Source organism: Grammomys surdaster, unplaced genomic scaffold, assembly GCF_004785775.1.
Source record: "Grammomys surdaster isolate TR1022 unplaced genomic scaffold, NIH_TR_1.0 125789, whole genome shotgun sequence".
Classification (NCBI taxonomy): Eukaryota; Metazoa; Chordata; class Mammalia; order Rodentia; family Muridae; genus Grammomys; species Grammomys surdaster.
The window spans coordinates 3,757,362-3,772,882 of record NW_021620620.1 but is presented as its reverse complement, the minus strand read 5'-3'; the positions used below and the strand labels follow the sequence as shown (position 1 = coordinate 3,772,882).

Sequence of the window (15,521 nt, the reverse complement as noted above, 5' to 3'; positions counted from 1 at the left end):
AGAGACAAAGTGGTCAGCTCTCAGCATGGACGTTTCCATCCAGGATGGCCATTAAAATCTCTCCATGGATTTTTTTTTTTAAGTTTTCCTTTTATTTTGTGTATGTGAATGTTTTGCCTTCATTAAGTGAACCACATACAAGCAATTCCCACAGGGGGCAGAAGAGGACATTGACTCCCCAGGAACTGAAGTTACAGATAGTTATGAATAGCCATCTGGGTACTGGGAATCAAACTGGGATCCTCTGCTAGAGCAGGAACAGCCCTTACTAGTGAGCCATCTCTCCAGTCACTTTAGTTAAATTTCTAAAGGTGACACTAGAACTTTAGTATTGTTCACAAATTCTTCCAGGTGATTCCCTCCTGCAGTCACAACCGAACTGCTGGATTTGAGAATTCTACATTTAAGCTCAATGATTGCTAGACTGGGTGACCAACTAAGTCATTATTGATCTTTTTAAGAAGTTGAGAAAAGGAACACTGCACACACTTGTGCACACACACATACACACACACATACACACACAAATATACACACACACACACACACGCACACACACGCACACACATGCACACGCACACACAGAGTCAGTCAAAATCAAGTAAGTATGTACCCACCTTCAATTTTTTCAACATCTTTAAACCTCTGGGTAAATTTTGACTTCCTTTCCTTAGTCTGAGCCCCCATTGGCTTCGAAAGATCCCGGAAAGTCTTGGGATTCGTCAAGTTCAACATCTAGAAGGCAGATGTGCAGCTGGGTTAACTCCCGCAGCCCCCTGGTGCCCCAGGAGCCACGCTCTTTAGTTTTATGGCTCCCTTTATTGGTTTATTGTCATTTGGTCTGAACCCCTGTCGTGATTAGCTGGCTACTTGGAGTTTTATGGCCCTGAAGCCAGTGATCCACAAAGACTTAATAGGGGAGAGCGGAGAAGTAAGAGGAGGGAAGATTGAGTTCAAGCTGAGCCTGTTCCAACTTGACCCAAATCAGAACACGACCACCAGGTACTGAAAAGGGACTTTGAAAAGAATTCCCCTTGCCTATATGACTTTTTACTGTTGCCCTTACTAAATAATTTACTGCACAGTTCAGGGACCTACTTTGAGTCAAACTGATTTTACAGGATGCTAGAAGTGAGTTGTTTGGGTTCGGGGTGGAGCGGGAGAAATATGCTCATTTTTCTGAGGCCTGCTATCTTTTGGACAATTAAGATATATAATGCTGGCTCTGCTCCTGACCTTGAGGATTCACCTTGGTGGGGATGGGAAGGACACAGGTGTCTTCAGAGACATGCTCTGTGTGTTGGGGGTGGGGGTGGGGAACACTGAGTATCCCTGAGGTTTGCATCTCCTTGAGAAGGGTTGTTTCTTCCTAAAGCTCTCTTCACTAGCTTGTGCACAAAATGCTCTAATTCACTGGGCTAGCACCGAGTCACACAGCTCCTTGATAGAGGGACAGTGTTGTCACCACCTCAAAGGCTGGCAGAAAGCAATTAAGGACAAATGGGAAGTAGCCCCTCCTCAGGTTCCTGACAGGTCAGAATGGTTAATAGCTGCCAGAGCTCCTCATTTCCACAAATTTCTAGATGTTCAAGAGAAATGTCCTGTGTGTACTTGTAGTGGTGTGTGTGTGTGTGTGTGTTTAGGAGAAGGTTGCATGTATGTGGTACAGGTATGCAAGTGCTCCAGTGCCCATGCCATCCAATATGCTTGCAAGGTAGAGGATGGGTCTTCACTAAACTAGAAGCCCATTGCTCTGGAAAAGCTGGCAAGCCAACAAGAGTGCTGGGACTCCCATCTCTGCTCCCAGCACTGCTACTATAGGACACACTACCATGTCCTGCTTTGTACAAATTTATGCTTGTGCACAAAGTACTCTAATCTGCTGGATTTCCCTGTTCCCCTCCTCCAATTAAAAATATTTCCCAATTTTTAAATACAAGAAAGTAAACACAGTTCTAAATACAAGATATGTGTTAAACAGAGAACATTTATATAGTAACCACTACTTTGCAAGTGTGGGTTGATCCTTCGACTTTGAAGGTCCATCTTTGTAAGGCCTTGGTCACAGGTGGACCATTAGTGTGAGAAAAAACACAGTGTGGCTGGTGGAGAAATGCTGCTGCATTCCCTGTCTTAAGTAGAGATGGGAAGTCACAGAAGACTGAGCCTCCGTCTTCCAATCCTGGCCTCTTCCACATAAGCATTCATAGGTGAGGGTAGTCAGGCTGTTCTGACCCATGACACATGACCTTCTGTTCTTCATACCCTGCCCAAACCATCTCCTGATAACCATAGCATCAGAGTCCAGACCTACTCCATGACCCAGTTGTGCACACACACACACACACACACACACACACACACACACACACCACTTATACTTTGCTGTGTGGTTTTCCTCCTTCTGACTCCTGTGTGCTTAGAAGAAATGGAGGCTGAGAGAGAGATGAGAGGTTCGATCTAGCCATGAGCCTCCCCACTCATGGCATGTCTTTGGGTGCCAGGTAGAGCTCAGATTCTAGAGCAACAGTGGGCAGAGGGGACTACGATCCTTTTCTCTTTAGCTCTCTGCCTTTCCCCTTTCTCTACACATATTGATGCTACAAATAAATCTCATGGCTCACTGTTAATGCCACATCTTCAATGTTTTCCTACACAAGCATCTCAGGAGATGGGTAACAGTTTCCTTCAGGGGTGATAGGGAGCCCTCTAAGACTCATGTCAGGCACGAGTTGACTAACATCATAATCACAGATGTATTGATCACTTCATTGGTGTATCTGGGGCAGGAACCCAGGTAAAGACTGCCATGGCTTCAGGAGACCCTAGTTGCCTTAAGGGCCAGGGAGCTGAACCTCATAGCAAGGCTCTGTGTGCTCACGACAGGGACAGAAAGCCTTAGAAAGCCTGTGGTGTGTCCTGGAGAACACCTTACCTCTGAAGTGTAGTCAGCGAGGACCCAGGGAAACACAGGATACTGCATGTAGTCATTGTAGGTCCTTCCAGCCAGCGTGTTGAGGTACATGAGGTATTCAAAATTGCTGATCTCCCTTTTCTACCAGAAGAGACACAAGGAGACAAACCAAACCCATCTGATACCTTTCTGAGATCATTCAGACCTAACCCTCAACCCCCAAGAGGAAGCCTAGACTCCAACACAAGAACACGGAGGCGACTGGCACCTAAGCTATCTGTCTACATCTCATGCAGGAACCCGTACCAATGCAGGATGGCATTCATCGATCTGAGTGTAATGCGATGAAGCCATGTTCGCCAAAGAATAAGCAGACCAGTAATCTGAAGTGAAGGGTCTGACTTTCTTTGATCTTAAATCTCAAGTACGACACTCAAATGCTGACTGAATCCCAGCACAAACACTGGGGATGAACCCATTGATGACCCTTCTGCCATCAGAAAAAAAATGGTCTGAAAATGGTAGTTATGTAAAAGGGAGCCCTCAGTAGTCTCCCTCTGATGCTCTGGGATAGACTTTCTTCCCTGTCTGTCTATATTCAGCTAATACTCTTTTCAGGGCTCTCTGGCTTAAGCTAACCATGCAGAAATGGAGATGTGAGCTACATGTGGAAAGATCTGCAGGGTTGGCTTTTTTGGGGTCTCCTCTTCACTGAGGGCACAGACTAGTGACTCATTTGTGCTGGGAGCCATGTATGTCTTCCTAAGAAGTGGTATGCGTGACACTCCCTTCTCAGCATGTGTATGTGCGCGCGTCCTGTAGGAGGGGAGGATGTACACCCAGAGCTCCCGTACATTCTCGGGTTCCTATTCAAAGACTGCAAAAGACAAATCTTCCAATCTTGAGATCTTATCAGAGAAAGATCTGGAATTTAGTAAAATTAAAGCACAAACTTCCTCCTTGAGTATGCGGCACACCTCCTCTTGCTGGGTGTAATTCCTTTCTGCTTTACATACTGCAGGGTACCTCCACCACCATCACCAGAGAACAACCATTAGTTACCTGCCACCTTTGCAGCATGGTCCTATCAAAGCCCGGGTGTCTCCTATGGTACAGAAAAATACAGTGTGACCAAATATCCCAAGACATGAACATAAACATGGGAAACAGAACTTCCTGGGGATTTGTGGGGTCAGGGATCTCTGGAAATCCCCCTGATTTCCACAAGCATGTGACAGTTTTCAGAGGTCAGCACAGGTAGATCGTCATCTTTGCTCTTCTTGCCTCAGTCTGCCTACTAAAGGCTAGTTTTTCACACCCACCACCCTTAAACACATTTCAGAATATGCTGCTGTCTTAAGTGTAACCTGCAGAGATGTCCCCAGAACATTCAGAATGGGGTCATGGACCTCATTCTCAGCCTCTCCTGGATTCTCATGGCTTCTTACCACTTAGCCTTCTTTGCCCCATATATCCTCTTAGACACCAAATATAAATATAGATGTGATTCAGGGGGAAATGAAAACACCACGAGGGAAACTACATTAGTCTACAAACTACTGCTTGAGCTCAGTAAGTTTAATTAACAGTTTCTAAGTGTGCTAGTGCAGAAAACATTTTCCCTTATGAATGACCATATGCTTGTGGTATTTCGTTTTTAATTATTACACATAGTCTCTGGTCATACCACCTCAGTTGTTCGATAGGCTCCTAGAGACCACTCACATTGCCTTGAGTTTGCGACCACTCACATTGCCTTGAGTTTGCGTCACAGCCTCAGGACTGTGCCACGCTGGTGTGTTTCTAGCTGTGGCCCTACTGGGTTAGAGAGTAAGGAACATTTTCAATTTTGAAATGATCAAGCACATGGCCAGATATTTCTCTTAAAAGGTAGCACTACCTTACACTTCTACAATTAAGACATACGGAGAGAAGCAAGGAGGTAACAGTGGTTGGTTGGTCTGTCTGGAAGAGAGCATTGAAGGGTACATCAAAACACACTATTGGGAAGGGTATGGGAAAGGAGCCCTGTCTCCTTCCATTCAGCAAAGACTTATAGAGCTCAATTCTTCAGCCCCTGTACTGTCCTTGGCCATGACATGCAATGTCCATGAGAGTTCTACTCCACCCTCAAGATCAGGTCTCTGTTCCATCAAGCCAAACTATATCACATCTCCCCAGACTGCTCATCTTCTGATCAAGTGTTCACAAATGTTCCCCTACACACATGCCACCTGTCATGCCAAGACTTCCAGTACTCCCCCTTCCCCTCCACAGTCATGGAGGACAGGCTTCCCTGATGGCTATAAAGGCAAGGAGAGCCAGGCTAGCAAGAGTGATCATTGCTACTTGGAACCCACGGGATATCCCTGAACGTCCTGAGTCCTCCCAAGCCATGAGCATGTGGACCTGACATGCTAAAACTTCCTAAGCTTATTTTTTATTTTAAAACACAAAAGAAGAAGGAGAATTTGGGGTAAAGTATGGCCTTTCAGAGTTCAGGAAGTGTAAATGCTTCTGTCACCTGTCCTTTCAGAAACATTCTAGAACTCTGCCAGTGGTCATTTGTGAGGTTTCTCTAGAGCGGAATGGAGTTGGGGAGAGCAAGGGCTCTCCTCTCCCATCCTCTAGATCATCGGCTATGAGCTCCAAGGAAGACCCATCCTTTCTGTTACCACCAGAAAAAGACGCCATTACCAAATGGTGGTAAGACATCCAGCCAAAAGTGAGTTCTACTTTTTAACATACGGTTTCTCAACCATATCTTTTAAAAGTGAGTCTATCTCTTGAAATACTCCATGAGTTGGTTATACACACCTGATGATTAATTAAAGAAAATCATTTCTTTAAGTGATAAATTGCACTGTCTATTATAGTAAAGTGTGTTTGAGATTAAATACGATGTCAGATGTGGCTCTTGACTTCCTAAAGCCCTCCTGAGTTTTGGAAGAGGCAGTAACAGAAAAACTTGTGACTTTGAAGCTGAGAAAATCTGGGCTCTCATTCACTTGACACCATTTGACTAAGGGACTCAGACGGGGACAGCAGGACTGTCTGAACCTTTCTAAGTCCGAATGTTCAACACACTAGCCACACTTGTGTAGTAGTGTGGAGAGCAAGTGTTATCGTGAGTATGGATAAGGCTGGAACAGGTATGGACACAGATACCTTCCTCATAGATGTGGCACTAACAGATACAGACCCGATCAAGCACAGCAGGTTGACTGTTTTCTTCTACAGAAGGAAGATGACTGTGATAGCAACAGTGGGGACCTGCTTTCTAATGAAGTTGTGCTTAATTCTGCTGATACCCTTCTGGGTGATTCAGGAATGATATAAAACCTCCTCTCTCAACCCAGTTGGCTCCCATAGTTAACCAGGAATTCGTACGGGGTCTGGGCCCTTGGGCAACTTGGAGCTGAGTTTAGAAGAACAGAAGGTCTCAAAACCATTCAAAATGAGGGAGTATGACCTTGTCTATCCCGAAGATGGCCCAGCTTGGTTGTCACAGAAGACACACCTCATCTACTTCCACTCCATCCCTAGGTACTGTTATCCACCCTCTTCTGGATGACTTCCAAAGATGAGAAGGCAATCTCCCAAGAACTTCATTCTGGATCCACTTTCTTTATTCTGAGGGGATTTTCACCCAGGCTTCTCCATTGTGATATCATGTTACCTTGAGACTTTCCAGACTCCAAGTACCATATAAATCAATGCTTAAGGGTAGCTTCATGGCCACAGTTTGATTCTGCTTCCTGGGGACAGCTCCACCAGACCAACATCTCAACACCACATAGCACCAATCTTTTGGAAGGGTGGTAGTGAGTATAATCCCAGCTGTGTTGTTTCAAGAACATATATCTTCCCTAGAGGGCTCAACCAAGCTACCTAGAGATGTTGAGTTAGTCTTCATAAGAGGATTTTTTTTTGTTTTTTGTTTTTTGTTTTTTGTTTTTTGTTTTTTATTTTTTATTTTTTATTTTTGTCAAGTACATGGAATCTGAATCCTCTCCATCCAGGAGGGAACCTGGGGTATTCTCTCCAGCCCCTACCTCTGAGACTAGGAGGCTAGGTCTAGTCCCAACTTGGAAGACATTCAATGAGGACCCAAAGTTTAACATGGGCTTCTGAGTCAGAGCAGAGACATCTCCATACCCTGCTTTCAACTTCTCCCATGTTGCTTTGTCTTTTACAAAAGAGTTGTAAAGACATGATAGACCAGGCATGTGTAACTGGGAGATCTGATTCTATAATGAAGTAATTTCAAAAACAACAACAACAACAACAAAAAAAAAAAAAACAAAAACAACCCCCACAGATCCACAATGAAGAAAATTTGCTAATTTTAGCATACTGGAACTATATCTCTGCTGGTGGGGATGCTGTACATCTCAGGACACTGTTCTGGGCCTTATAACATTCTCTGGATAGGGAACAAATGTGCTAGATGATGCTGAGGACAGTGACTGACATGAATAGTGACCTACCAAGAAGCCAAGAGACTGGCACTGGAAACCTACTTTGCAAGTTGCCTTGTTTGACCCTCAGAAGCAAATTCAGGTTAACCTGAACCCAAATTTTCAGATTCAGGTAATAGATCAATAAAAATCAAGGAGGAGAGCTAGGTATGGCTCACACTGTAAGCTTACTACAGGGGAGGCTGAGTGGAAGATCCCAGATTTTCATGCTATCCTGGGCTAGAAAAAAGAAAAAAATCCAGAAGACAGAAATATGCTTTCAAACTAGCGACTTTCCCTTAGATTAATGGACTGTTGATCTGTTTCTTATGGCTTTCTCTGTCATCTTCCTAGCATGTACACCTTGTATACAATTCTAGACCTAATAAGAATATTTGATGACTATCTAGTCTGGTCTAGATTATATGGATACCTCATCTGTGTCTAATTCTCACTAAGGCCTATTTCTTCAACATAAATGAAGACAACGGCCTTTCACCCCACCTTCTACCACATCCAGCTGCCAAGTTATAACTGACTTCCTTTCCTTAAGAGTTTACATATCAGTACTTTAAAGATGTCTTTCCTCTTGTATATTTTCTTTTATTAAAAATATTGATTTTGTTTTTACTTGATTTCTTGACTTTTAAACTATATTTTTTCACTTAAATTACATATATATTACATTAATTTCAATTATAAATGTATCCTGCATTAAATTTTTTGAGTATTTTTAAAAATTTCTAATTATATTTGTTAATTCAATTAAATCACTTATTGTATAAATTCAGCAATGCAGTTTGTCTTTATCTTTAAGCTAAAACATAAAATAGTAGTGGTATCATTCCATCAAAATCTTTATTGACTAGTGATTTTTTTATTTTTTAAATTAAAATTAGTTTATTTTGCTCTTATATACCTTAAAATTTTTTTATTGCTTGGATTATGTATTTAAAATATTTACTTAATTGATAGCCATTCTATTTATTTTCTAATTTGTTTGGTTAGAGGAGTTTATAATATTAGTTTTTATTTCTACACATTTCACTTCTGCAATATAATTTTCTTATTTGCAGAATAATGTTGTTTGGCTAGTTTTCTTAAATACTAGAAACTTAATCTAAAGCAGCTTTTCCAACCTGTGGGCTGTGACCCCTTTGAAGGTTGAGAGACCTTTTCACAGGAGCTGCCTAGGATCATCAGAAAACACAGATACTTACATTATGATTCATGACAGTAGCAAAAATGCGTTTATGAAATAGCAATGAGATGATGATTGGGGTTACCACAACAGGAGAAACTGTATTAGAGGGTCGTAACGTTAGGAAGGTTGAGAACCACTGAGCTAAAGGAAAATACTCATTGGCAAGAAAAAGCCTAGAAACACACAAGTATATGAACTGCAGCCTTCTTCCCCCACTGTATCACAGGAGCACCAACAGGAAAGTCTGTGCTTGAACCAGAGACATCACAGCCACACTCACTGACACCAGTCAACAGAGAGAAAGTAACTGCAGACTAGTGTGACCTCAGGAGTGCAGTGGTTGCTTTGATCCAATAGGGTTAAAAGAAAAAGCAGCAAGAAAAATAAATAAATTCAAGTTAATAAACATATAAAAGACAGCTCTCCCCACAAATGAAAAGCAGAAAAAGCCACAAATACAGGAGAAATAAGAAGAAAATCAAATAATAGGTCATGGGGCTGGGTGCCCTGAGGACTTTTCTGTGTCCACTAGGGTGGTTGCCATGGGAAGCTACTTTGTTGAAAATGCTCGCCCTGCTGCTGGAAGCCTGAGACAACACCCAGCTGCAGGGGTCATGTTTGGATAATGGATCAGATTTCCTCTTCCTGGGAACAGGTATCCTGGAGACACTTTGAAGCCTGTTTGCCTTTCACTTTGTAGGCTGGCGTCAAGATTATGCTGATTAACTCCAAGTCCCAAGACTCTTGTTGCCTGGAGACAAAGTTTCACAGTGAAGGAGCTTCAGGACAAAAAGCAGGTAAGGCTTTGCTCCCTGGTGGCCTTCACCTATTATTCTGCTTTGAACTTGCTTTACCCTTTCCTCTGAGGAAGCAGCTCACAAATGCCTGCTCTCCCTGCTGCTTCCTTTACCAAGCCCAGACGCCAGCTGATCAGCAGATGAATTATTTAGGAGAGGAGGCCACACATCCTGATTCCTGGCCGGGACAGCTGGCTGGGGACACGGGGTGGTCTTCAGGTGCCTGGAACCATGCACAAGCTTGACAAGGGAGATATATGACCAGTGGGTACATGGGGTTTCTCTAAACACCTCTGCTGGCCCACAGCAGGGGGAGATAAGATCCAAGCTCAGAAGGGCCAAGAGTCTGATGCTAAGTCACACATAAGGAGGGACAGATCAGTGACTGGCCTCCAGGCTAGAATGACACATTGTCCTCTGGGTTTAAGTATGAGCCTCCAGAGCAGAAGGGAAGTGCTGAAACAGTCACTGTCTCCTGCAGAGTTCCAAAGTGCCCAAGCTTGTCTCTGGGGTGGTTTGTGCTGGTACTTGGTGTCACTAGCTTCTTTGTGAGTCTCCAGGGGTCCCCTGGGGCTGGGAGGCAGACAACTTCCTAAACTGGATCTTTCTGTTGGTAGAGTGATGGGAAACTAGGTGATCTTTCCAGGCCCCTTGTATCTGTGCTTACAAAACCCCAGGCATGTAACTGAAACCACCCCTCATCCTGCCGGGTGAGCTGATGCAATTGGCTCGTTAGATCACCACCTATTTGATTCACCACAGTCATTCCCAGCTCTCCATCAGTCTCAGATAAGGAGACCTGTCTTAACACCATAGCTGGGTCTGTGACCTACACATGCCTTCTTTTCTGTCTGTGAAAAGCCATGAGGAAAGGACTTGGCCTGGACAGGACAAACATTCCCACAGGACCTAGCTCAGCTCCCTCCAGCTCCCAGAGAAAGTGATGAGTCAGGAGCTTGCCTCTTGGCTCAGAAAGGCCAAATGCATTGCAGGACACTGTAAAGTCAAACTTTTATGGAAAAACCAACTGGAACAGCACATGGAAACAAGAGGTGCTGGCTCGAAGTTGGTAGTGTGGGCCTGATAAAGGAAAGGCTGTTAAGGCTTGGACTTTATTCCTGGAAGTGGGGTGTGTGAGTTAAATGAGAAGAGACTCACAAAACACTTCCACAGAACCTAATGCCCCACGAAAAGGAGAAGAAATGAATAGTAAATGCCAAGGCCACTAAGATTTTTCAGTCTATTTTTGAGTTTTGTCTGTCTGGCTTACAGTCTAGGAGGCTCCAAACTGCTCATACAACAGATACAACACATACCTCTGGCTACACACTCCCTTTCTCTCCTGCTACCCTACACTGTCTTCATCTACTCAACTTTCCCCTTTTCTGTCTCCCCAGCAGCCAGCTATTCCTAGCCAGACACATGTAGACCTGGCCTTCAGCAGGTGGTACCTCTCACACAGATTAAACCTTAGTCATTCACTGCCTGTCACCTGACCTATAAGTACAACTACAACAAAAACCGATGAATGAATGCATGAACAAATGAATGAGTGAATGATTAGCTTGAACTGTAGTTGTAAATACATCTATAAGCTGCTTTTACATTCTTTTATTGCTGCTGTGGTATTAACAACATGTGTTTAAAGACTGCAGTAGTTTTGTTCAGGAGTCTGCAAAAACTACTTCCCAAGCCCACTATTGACATAACAGACAGATGGGGAGTGTCCAGGGCTGATGATGGGAAGGAGGAAATGGTGTTTCCAGATTAATCTTAGTCCACAGGTGGTGACGTCACTAAGATCCCATCACACCCCTTAGTATATGTTAATCACTTCATTCTTTTTAATAAATTACCATTTACTGATCTACTTTGCAGATGAGAAAACTGAGTCCAGCCATGTTATAGCACCCCAAACAGGTTGGCAACTATGGTGCCTGCAGCTTACTACTCTGTAGTGCTTGCACACACATCTGGAAAGGGAAAGACTAGATGGCTCCAACATGGGTGGTCTGAAAAATTTGAAAATTTTCCTTATCTTATTCACAGTAGTAATAGTTCAGATCATTCTTGGTAGTAGACATATCTGTCTGTCCAAAGTTAGCAGGAAGGGGCCACTCCTATGCTTAACATCTTAAGAGTCTTGCTCTTACACACACACACACACACACACACACACACACACACACACACAACAACAACAGGGTAGCAAGAGTCATCAGAATTTGTGTAACATGAAAAAGTGTCGTTTTGAATGAGTGTGTGTGAAGATGTGTGCAAACTACAGAGAATCAGGAATCTGCTGATAAACAATGCTCTCATCTCCAGAAAGTACAATTGTTGCTGCTTAGATGCTTCTCCATTGCTGCTTCTGTGTACTCATGCTTGCTTAGAACATCATGCTTGCTTAGAACAGCACTGGTCTCATGTGGGCATTTAATACTTTGTTAGTATCTTAAGTGTCTTACCTTTTGTTTCAAGTTTTTGTTTCATTTCATGTTAATTCATTCTGTGGCTCTATAGTAATTAATTAACAATCATCTTTTACTCTATGTTCTAACTGCTTCTATATTATGTATGGAAAGTTCTCTCTTTGTTTCCTAAAGAGACAGTCTTAGAAACAGCTTCCTCCATTCCCAGCAGCTGGGTTTACCTAGTCATCTCTCCATCCCTAGTCATCTGTGTCCACCCTAGACCATCTATCTCTCTGGATGCTTTCTTTTCTCTTCTGAGTTCTGAGTAGAGATAATTTTTGTTTCCTTGAAAAACGCAGAAATATGATGAGAATATGCTTTTGTTTTAATCCCAGGTGTGGGATAGACATAGGTCTGCTTCAGACTGTCCACAGCAGCTGACTATGATTTGTCTCTTGCTCTAGCAGGGGTGTGATTTTGCCAAATGCAGATAGTTTCAAGTATGCAATGTTTGGAATCCTGGAAACTTTTCAGAGGATATATAAATGCTAAGGCTCTGAGAGAGGGGGCTATGGTTTGTTGGTTAGTTGCAGTTTGTTAAGTAGTCATGCACAAAGAAGAAACAACAAGAAGAAATTAGATATACTGATGGTAAAGATCAAACTTGCTTCAAGGAACTCAATGCCCCTAATCGGCAGGAAGTGGTCTAATAACTTCACCCCCTTCCCCTCTATCCTTTTATCTTTCCTATCAATTGTCAGGGGATTGAAAGGGTAGAAGGAGAGGGGTGGGGAAGAGTGGAAGTAAAAGAACCCACAAAGTAGCCAATGTCCTGCTACAAGGTTTAACATAATAAAACTGGCTCCAACTATGATGCTACCAAGCCCTTCCAGCCTACTCACATCCCACCGCACATGTTACTGTAGAGGTAGCATGTCTGGGGAGGCGAGTCATCACCTATGAACATTTGTTCCCAGAGGACCCAAGCATGGTTCCAAGCATCCATGTAGGGTAGGTAGGTCAGCCACCTGTAACTCCAGGTTTAAGAGATCCAACACCCACTTCTGGCCTCCGTGTGTGTGTGTGTGTGTGTGTGTGTGTGTGTGTGTGTGTACACATCCATCTATATATCATCTATCTATCTATCTATCTATCTATCTATCTATCTATCTATCTATCACCCAAGGCTAGCCATCACATTCAGTGACCAAAAAACATTGGCATGCCTGAATCTCCTTTCAGCCACAAAATTTAAAAATAAAAAAACGTGCTCTAGAAATCATTTCAATGTTTATAGAAAAATAATTTGAGTCAAGTTAGTTGCACCAGGGCTGTGAAGTATTGTGCATACCAAACTGCATGTGCTGCAGTCCTCCCCACACGACATGGGCCCTGTGCACCTTGAAGGGTCCATGTGTCCCCGTGTCTTCCAGGAAGAAAAGCCTAGGACACAATGGTGGCTGCAGTTCTCAACCTGTGGGTCATGACCCTTTGGGGATCATGTATCAGATATTCTAGTTATAAGATATTTGCATTATGATTAATAACTAGCAAAATTACAGTTATGAAGTGGCAAAGAAATACCTTTATAGTTGAGAGAGATCACCACAACATGAGGAACTGTATTTAAGAGTCACAGCATTAGGAAAGTCAAGAACCACCGTAGTATATGAAGGTGCCAGGCTGAACCTTACAGGAGGTTTCTACTCAGCATAGGTATACTGTTGGCAGGTTCTATCCCACAGATCATGGTCCTGTCCAAAGGCTGCCATGCTCTTCCCCTGAACCTCAGCCCACCCTTGGACTGAGCCTCTGTATTCCCTATTGCAAGCATTGGAAGCTGAGGTTCGTGGGGCTCAGAAGGTTGTCCAGTCTCCCTCAGATGGTAAGTGGGGAGCAGGTGGTCAGGTCTGTACATCCATCCACTCTGCCATTCTGGTTCTCTGAACCCCAGTTTTCTGGTCTGTCAGAGGGAGGGTGGATGTAAAAGAAAAAGGGGGCAAATGTGTCTGTGAGAGTGGAGCTTACACCATGGGGCTGCCATAGAGCTGAGCCCACTGCCCAGTGTCTGGAAGCAGCGTCTGCCAGGGGGTCCTTTGTCCTTTGCTTGTGTTCAGGCTGCTTTGCGTGTTTGGAACTTGGGGTTGATGAACAAGGCCTTTCTGGTCTGTTAAACTAATAATCTTAAAATTTTATTTTAATTGTAAGGCACCTATTCCCTTTTGTTCCTTTAACAAATCCAATTAAAACAGAGTACATCCAGAATTACAAAATAGATGCTATTAAACCAATAAGAAATCATAATCTTTCGTTATGGGGCCATGTGACCCCTGGGGAACTTTTGCTCCAAATAAAAGTTGAATTCTTATTACCCACCAGGGGAAAGAGGGCAGTTTGACAGATAGTGGCTTCCAGGCGGCACGTATGCCAAGCCACGCTGGTGCACAGAGAGAAGTAAATAACAGAGGGTGGGCAAGCCTGCAAACGCAGCCGGTCCCAGCAAGATCCACCGAACACCATTACCAGATTAACCAGATAGCTGCTGGATCAATTCATGATCACCACGTGTACACACTACTGTTCTTTGGGCTGGGAGGGAGCTGGGATGAGATGGGAAAAAGATTCCTCCTCTCCAAGTTTAAAGCAAATCTCTGGTGAGCAGGGCCAGATCACTCATCTTCCACCAACCTCTCAGCACCCTCCCCTGCAGAATGGGAAGAGCAGCCCTGACTCTGATGAAAGGTGTAAGGATGGAAGGAAAAACAAAGAAAACCCCATTGAAGAAAAGGGCATGCTTTGTGAGGCTGATTCAGCTAGGTGACACCAGGAGAGATGGAAAGAGGGCAGGAAGCATCAACTGAGAGGTGGCAACAGATGACGTGTACAGCTTGCTGCCTGCCCGTAAACCATAGGCCCTTGTGGATGTACCTCTCAGAAGGCTATCCTCTCTCTCTTTCTCTCTCTCTCTCTCTCCCTTTCCCTGTCCCTCTCTCCCTCTCCCTCTCCCTCTCTCTCTCCCTCTCCCTCTCCCTCTCCCTCTCCTCCTCCCTTTCCCTCTCCTATATGTGTATAAGCTTATGGGAAAAGGTCTCACTATACAACCCAGGCTGACTTTAAACTTGTGATAATCCTTTTGTCTTTGCCTCTCAAGTCCTGGAATTGCAAGCATACCCTACCATTCCCAGTACAAGAGTTAGCCTTTTAATGTGAGCTCATGTGAAGAGCATCAACCAACACTCTCCAGGGCAGAAGCGCAACTACTCAGGCAGGAGCAGGGAATGTTGTTAGCTTCTTATTACAGGCCATGCCAGTTGAGAATCCCGTCTCCTTACATTCTCAGCTCATTCAATATAAAAATGCTCCCACTAAGATGGCTTGATGGGTATAGAAGGAGCTGAAGAACAAAATCCTGGTCTTCATTTCTGCCCATATAGGCAAGCAAGCACACACATTTATGTATGACTTCTAAAATATTTTTCTTATTTGCTTTTAAGTTAAACTACCCCATCAATGCTATTGAACATTATTAAAATTTATACCACATATATGCACATATATGCATATATATGTATCTCATATGTGCACATATATCTCACATATGTACATATATACATATGTATAAATGTATATATATTATATTAATTATATATTATATATTATATATTATATTATATATTACATATTATATATATTATATATTATATATTATATATTATATATTATATATTATAT

At 43.2% G+C, this 15,521-nt stretch overlaps 2 protein-coding genes across 3 annotated transcripts in view; one reads left to right on the top strand and one right to left on the bottom strand.

Moving 5' to 3' along the window:
- Positions 1–15,521, bottom strand: part of Wdfy4 (WDFY family member 4) — a 233,960-nt gene that overhangs the window by 32,817 nt on the left and 185,622 nt on the right. For both annotated transcript variants that reach the window (XM_028789147.1, XM_028789149.1), the window contains exons 48-50: positions 3,977–4,019; positions 2,936–3,055; positions 618–735 (exon numbers count right to left, since the gene is read on the bottom strand). In XM_028789147.1, coding sequence (XP_028644980.1) covers positions 618–735; positions 2,936–3,055; positions 3,977–4,019 — 281 coding nt within the window. The remainder of the gene's footprint in view (positions 1–617; positions 736–2,935; positions 3,056–3,976; positions 4,020–15,521) is intronic.
- The window catches only part of Lrrc18 (leucine rich repeat containing 18), a 23,998-nt gene continuing 13,955 nt past the window's right edge, over positions 5,479–15,521 (top strand). The window contains exons 1-2 of the mRNA XM_028789150.1: positions 5,479–5,639; positions 9,279–9,375. The gene's annotated coding sequence lies outside the window, so the exon portion shown is untranslated. The remainder of the gene's footprint in view (positions 5,640–9,278; positions 9,376–15,521) is intronic.